This window comes from Frieseomelitta varia, unplaced genomic scaffold (assembly GCF_011392965.1).
Source record: "Frieseomelitta varia isolate USP_RPSP 00005682 unplaced genomic scaffold, Fvar_1.2 scaffold_232, whole genome shotgun sequence".
NCBI lineage: Eukaryota > Metazoa > Arthropoda > Insecta > Hymenoptera > Apidae > Frieseomelitta > Frieseomelitta varia.
Window position 1 is genome coordinate 35,099 of NW_025109960.1, and position 6,571 is coordinate 41,669.

At 28.2% G+C, this 6,571-nt stretch overlaps 1 protein-coding gene across 2 annotated transcripts; it reads left to right on the forward strand.

Moving 5' to 3' along the window:
* Nucleotides 1–14: 14 nt before the first annotated feature.
* LOC122527806 lies at nucleotides 15–4,832 on the forward strand. Of its 2 annotated transcripts, XM_043652322.1 has the most exons (11): nucleotides 15–411; nucleotides 836–898; nucleotides 1,234–1,362; nucleotides 1,432–1,566; nucleotides 1,631–1,788; nucleotides 2,060–2,125; nucleotides 2,447–2,597; nucleotides 2,675–2,872; nucleotides 2,955–3,585; nucleotides 3,665–3,941; nucleotides 4,013–4,832. In XM_043652322.1, exons 1-11 carry the CDS (start codon nucleotides 337–339, stop codon nucleotides 4,146–4,148), a joined length of 2,019 nt encoding a protein of 672 aa, XP_043508257.1. In that variant the 5' UTR covers nucleotides 15–336; the 3' UTR covers nucleotides 4,149–4,832. The 2 variants fall into 2 exon arrangements, with proteins under 2 accessions (XP_043508257.1, XP_043508258.1); XM_043652323.1 differs by lacking the exon at nucleotides 2,060–2,125.
* The last annotated feature ends 1,739 nt before the right edge of the window (nucleotides 4,833–6,571 follow it).

Genomic DNA, 6,571 nt, shown 5'->3' on the forward strand with positions numbered 1-6,571 from the left:
TACTTGTACCTTTCTATAACGTTGCCTCGTATCAAAGAATAATTTTAAAGGGTACAATTCTTCCTTCGTGCAGGACTTTGAAAACATTTCCTCTATCTTTTGCGATGAAAAATATCAGATGGTCAATTATAATTTTTTTAAGAAATATCGCAACACTTTTATCAATACTGTACAATACTATAGAAGAAAAGTAGATGGTTTACAAGTGCCCTTGACCGTTTTAACGTGACGGTATTGTTGGTTGCTCTAACATTCAACATGGCCACCTGATACTATGTAGCAGACGATACAGGTGGTATGAAAAATTGTAAATAAAATTCAGTACTATCTTTAATTATGAGTGGACGTGTGCAAAAAGAAAGTGGCGATGATTCTGATCGTATCGATGATGCAGTGGATCCTAGAGTTCAGGTAAAGCAATGCATTCTTCTGGGAATAATTTATAGGCTTTAAAACCTAGATACTTGTGATATTGACATTTCCACGTTGCTTTAAGAGAAAAAAAGAACACTTAATTGGATCCAATTTTTAGCGAAACTCTGGCTTAATCAACCTTAATCATTCAGATTCTTCACATTGTTGGATTTATTATGAAAAGTTCGATGTCTCTATAAATATAAATTTTCTTTATGACATTATAAAATATTTTATATTTTTTTCAGTCTTTTTCTTTTCGATTAATTTGCCGCATCTACTTTATTAAATCAACCTGCAAATCAAGAGATGTACTTTAATGATATTTCATTACATAGAACAATATTTTTAAATAATATTATTTATTTAAATTTTTATAAAATGTTGCATTTAATCTTTTTATAAATAATAATTGTTTTAGATTGAACTTGAAAGATTGAATACTGCTACTGATGATATCAACAAACTTGAAGTTGATTTGGATGTAAGTATAATTGAATAATTTTTGTTTTATGTCTTACACAAACAATATTTGATTGTACAACGAATTAAAATAACTATTTGCCTTCTTGGGAGATCAAATTAGTAGTAAGTCTTGAATCTGGTTGTGATTACATTTCATTGAGGTGATTGCTATGAAGCGTACGAGTAAATGGATAATGGCTTCAAAGATCATCTTTTAGTCATTTATAACATGGTCTAAAGAAACACTTTATGACTTGAAACCTCATTCCTACCCAATTTATCAAAGTGAATTAAGATGTACAAAAACATGATTATATTTCAGTCACTGATTATTCAATGAACTTTTATTTTCAGGAAGCGAGAGCAACATTTAGAGAATTACTTTGTGAATCTACATTAAAAATTGATACCTTAGCTAAAAAACTTGGTACATGCATAGAAAAATCTAGACCGTATTATGATGCCAGATTTAAAGCAAAAGAAGTAAGAAATATTTTCAATTAATATTATTATAGTACATCCTATAATTGTTAATTCAATGTATACTTTAAGGCTTTACATGAAACACAAAAGGCTGCAATTAGATTTGAAAGGGCAAATAGTCAGCATGCAGCAGCAAAAGAGATGGTTTACCTAGCTGAAGAAGGATTAAGAACAGAGGGAAGATGTTTTGATCATGCTTGGCAGGTAATTTCATATTATTTCAAAAAAATTCTTGATCCAAATTTTATAATGTTGAAAATTATTGTAGGAGATGTTAAATCATGCAACTGCCAGAGTTAATGAATCTGAACATGAAAGAGCTTTATCAGAAGCAGAACATAGACACACTACTGCTTTATATCATAAAGCAGAACATGAAGTTCAAAGATTGCAACGTGAACTAAAACGTGCAATTGCTAAATCTAGGTGTGTACCTAGTGCATCTTCTTTACAATCTAGCGAGTGATATTGAACGACTTTTTAATTTACTTAATAATGCATGAGATGTGTTGCATTTAATTTAATATATATATACCTCAATTTTAGAATCTAATAGTTCAATAATTCTTAACATTTTTATTTATTTTCTTCCCATACGAATATTTAATGATTTATGTTTTTATTGTTTAATATTTTACGTTAATTTTATATAGATATTAGAATATTTATGTCTTTTGGTTTATATTCATGTTGGCAGTATGGGTGCACGTCGCAGCTTGCTTCTGATAAACAGTATCGCCTACAGGCACAACTTGCTCATGTTGTAAGTAGGATAGATATTATTTTTTTATTTTTTTACACTATTTATTTATTTTATGTTTGCTATGAATAAACCCTATTTTAACAATTTATTTTCTAAACTATCACCCTATTTATGCACAAATTATATTTTTACAAAATGTTTTATAGATAAGCATTTTTATAGAAAAATTCTGCTTTACTCATATATATATATGTATATATATGCTTCGTATACTACGTCTTATCACATATAATTCAAAACAAAATTTAATAAAAATAACAAACTTTTCTTTAAAATGCCATGTACATTCTAAACTTTATTATTAACTGATTTGTTACATAGGCCATATTATGAAATGAAAGCGCATTTTAATCAAATGCTGGAAGAGCAAAAGCTAAGAGTAAGTGCATTAGAAAGATCAGTGGGTGAAGCTAAAATGACTTATGCTGAAGCATTGAGAAATTTAGAAAAAATCAGTGATGAAATTCATAGGGTACAGTTATTTTCTCATTTCTCAAACCTACAATTTTTTTTAACACGAAATAAATTATTATTATTTCTTACCTACAGACTAGAAAGTATGATGGAGTAGATGATTTTGATAAATCTCGGGATACCATTGACCAGCCTTCTCTACAACCAAATGCAGGAACTCCGACTGATTCTAGTGTTACTGGATCACCTGACAGTACAGATTATACTAGCGACGAATACTTACGCCTTCCTGACAAGCTGAGTCCTAGTACACAATGTCCTATCCCTGCAAGAGTAATTATACTTTATCAGATCAATAGGATATATTGGATGACTTTATAAATATATTAATAACTTTTATTATATTTTTACCCAGATTAATAGAGAACCTTCTTCCGAATATTTGGGCCTAAGTAACTTGAATCTTTCATCGACAGAACCACGGAAATATATAAAGCGAGACCGTCCAAAAAGCATTGCAACAACTGATACAAAACATATCATAACATTAAATCAAACAAGCTCTTCAACCTCACGATTGTCAGACTTATCAAATATTCTTTCTCCAATAGAGAAACGAGTGAAAATACAAACACCAGTGGATTTAAAAAACACTAATACTACTGTACAAAATGGAGAGGAATGGACAGAAATTAGCTTAAATAATTCTCCAGATGAGGTATATTACAATAATGAAGTATACTCGGACGAAGAAGATCAAATTCCTTATAAGCCGTTACCAATGGATTTGAGTCCTGAAAGTAACAATCCACCTACCAACAGTGCAAATATTCAATTATTCAGTGAAACAACTAGTCAAAAGAAATTAGTAACACAAAAGTCATTACCTACCATGCCGAAAGGAAACGAAGTTAGTTTAAGCAGTGAAAAAAAAGCAGAAGTAACAAGAAGTCCATCAGTAAAAAGTAAAAGCAAACTCGATAGTAGTTTAGCTAATTGGATAACCAGAAGTTCAGCTGGCGGCGAAGCTAGTGGAGGTAGTTCAAGTAAGTATATTTGACTATATATTTTTTAAAATACAATGCATCTATAAATCTAGATGCCAACTTGTATTAATTGCTATAGCAAGCTCGAGTAGAAGACAGTCTCTTGATATGTTATGGAGCGCTGGTACAGGAGAACGGGTAAAAGAATTCCTCAATCACGGAATGATGATGTTGAACATATCTAGCCTTACAGAACGACGTTCTAACGAACCAAAGATAACAGAGAGAGACAAAGAAAAATGTGAGAAATTTGAGAAAATAGAAGGAAAAGGAAAGAAAGTTCCTAGTCCATTAGAAAAAACAATGACCTATCTTAATGCTGACGAAGAAACATCCGATAGTGAAAGCTTAGCAAGGTGCGTATCGATTTCTAAATTTTTTATTATATGAATCTTTATTTTTATTAATTCTATTGTATAAAAAATAGTGTGGAAATGTTAACTGAGGATCAGATTTCTTCGCTCATGATGGAACCTGACATGAATCAAGTATGTCAAGAAATTTTAGGGACACCTTTAGTTGAAGTGTGTCCGTTATTACAGCAATTGCAACAACAACAATAGCACTCTTTTTCTTGACGTTACTGATTTAATCAAGTTGAAAAAGATACAACCATAAAAAATGTTCAGAATGATAAAGAAACGAATTAATTAAGCCATAATAAGGCTTTATTTATTATGAAAATTAGTGTATAATTAGTTCCTGCATTTTTATTACGCATATATATTAGAAAAAATTAATTTTCGAGCATAGATCTTTTTCTCGTACTTGAGAGAATTATCACAATTCGAATTGCTCCATTAAATTGTTATATACAACATTTCACTCAAATTATACATGATTTGTACATATATGACATTCATAGAAGTTTTAAATATCATATATCGTTATTTAGTTTTAGTTATTGTTTTATGCAATATTTAATCAGTAAAAGAAGCAATATCTAACAAGTTTTAAATGATTATGTATTAAAAATATTTTTATTTATTTTCATAGTAGAGTAACTGTGAGAAGAAGAAAGTATGTGAGAAAGAAAAAGAGAGAGAGAGAGAAAGAATGAGTGAAAGAAATAATTTTTCCATCAAAGATCCACAGACTAGAAAATCTTTTATCTTTCTGCGTTAAGAATACAGCTATATAAGCAATTCGTTTTTTATATTGCCAAGTATGCAAGAGCAAATGCCAGTCGAAAATTAAGGTATAACAATTATAATCTTCTGCTAAATAGACTTATTTAAGTAAGATAATATAATTCTAAATAGAAAATTGGCAGCTTTGACAAGCATGCTATTCCACATACCAAGCTTTAATATAATTGTAATAATGTTCATATGCCAAGGTTCAGCAAAATATTTTTAATGAATCTTTTCTTGACTCTAATAATGAGATATATAGATAATATTTATCACTAAGTACCTTATAGTTGTTAGAATATGTATGCAAATCATAATTAATATATTTGAATACTTATCATACATGGATTTAGACAATCTAACCGCAAATCAGTTCCGTTCCAATGCCAATTACCTTATTATTAAACATCTAAGTATGATTTGGAAAAACACATTTTGATGATAACTTAAGACTAACTCCTATCATTTTAATTATTCTATAATAAAATATCTTTGGATACTGATATTTTTAGAAAATGTTGGATTGTCTAATTACATTAAAGAGTACTCCATGAAAGATGCATGCGAAATACCACTTATAAAAAGTAATGTATACATATATATGTATATATACATATGCAGATATTATTTATTTTTATTTCATAATTTTCTGCGTAAACAGTATATGATAATATATTAAATAAGACTAAAACAGAGTTTTCTATGAATAAACTAGGTCAAAGTTTAACAAATGGCCTTCTCATTATATACAAAAAATTATACCAAAGATGAGTGAAATACAATTTAAAATGAACAAAGAAATGCAATAAAAAATATTTAATAGTGATTAATTAGAGTATTTGTCTTTCAATCTTATAAAACTTGAAAATAAAAGTATAATAAGTTTATATTTATTGAGGCTGTTGCTTTTTTTCATCATAAAGGTTTTATAGTTTGTGTGTATATATATATGTATATATAAACATAGATTGTACAAAAAGTATAAAAATTTATATCTTTTAATGAAAAGTATTTTTTTAAAGTGATTATTTTTGAATTTTTTATTTGAGAAATTTGATAAACAATCTTTTTAATCGTTTTAGTTATCCATAAGAAAAAAACAAAATGAAAGATATATTAAATTCTTACTCTATATTAAATTCTATTGTGATATACTAGTCATGATTATATAATTTTGTATAAAATACAAATTATTGAACAAATGATGTGAAATTTTTCAACCACATGTTATAAATAAACTATAATTAAAGTTTGGAACCATTGCCGTCGAAACTTGACATAATCATATTGATATCTTTAATGTGAGTTGATAGTGATTATGCTCTTTAATATTTTAGATATTTTTTTTTAGCGTGAAAGTGTAACAAGGTTGACATTGCATATAATGCAAGTACATACTATGGGATTGTAAATATATAATGTTGTATATGTGATTGTAACTATGTATATATTATCATCTTCATTAAATTACGGTTGCAGAAATACACATGTAGCTAGACAAGTGTATTAAGTCCTTTATATATATTTCTATTACTCTGCCTTTAAAGATCTCCTTTTGTTTTTTTTCTTTGAGAAGATAGAATCTAATAGGTAAAATCAATTAATATCAATAAGTAAATTTTGAATTTCGTCGTATTCAAATATTCAAACTCAGTAGAGCAAATAGTAAGTATTTTTGGAAAACTGATTCAAAAATTGCGGTATAGAAGGAAATCTCAAATCACGGATAAACCTAGAAGTATATATAAACTTTTGAAAATTAATTAATTGATTAATTAATTGACAATTACGATCGCAATATGTTTACGATTACCTGGCGTATACATAGGCGACAAAAACGTATTCGTAAAATA

Bases quoted from the DNA above. Each gene is read 5' to 3' on its own strand.
- LOC122527806 (XM_043652322.1), top strand. From the start codon at position 337: ATGAGTGGACGTGTGCAAAAAGAAAGTGGCGATGATTCTGATCGTATC. The intron at 2,126-2,446 runs GTAAGTAGGATA...TTTGTTACATAG, and splicing joins AGGCACAACTTGCTCATGTT to GCCATATTATGAAATGAAAG. The intron at 2,598-2,674 runs GTACAGTTATTT...TCTTACCTACAG, and splicing joins TCAGTGATGAAATTCATAGG to ACTAGAAAGTATGATGGAGT.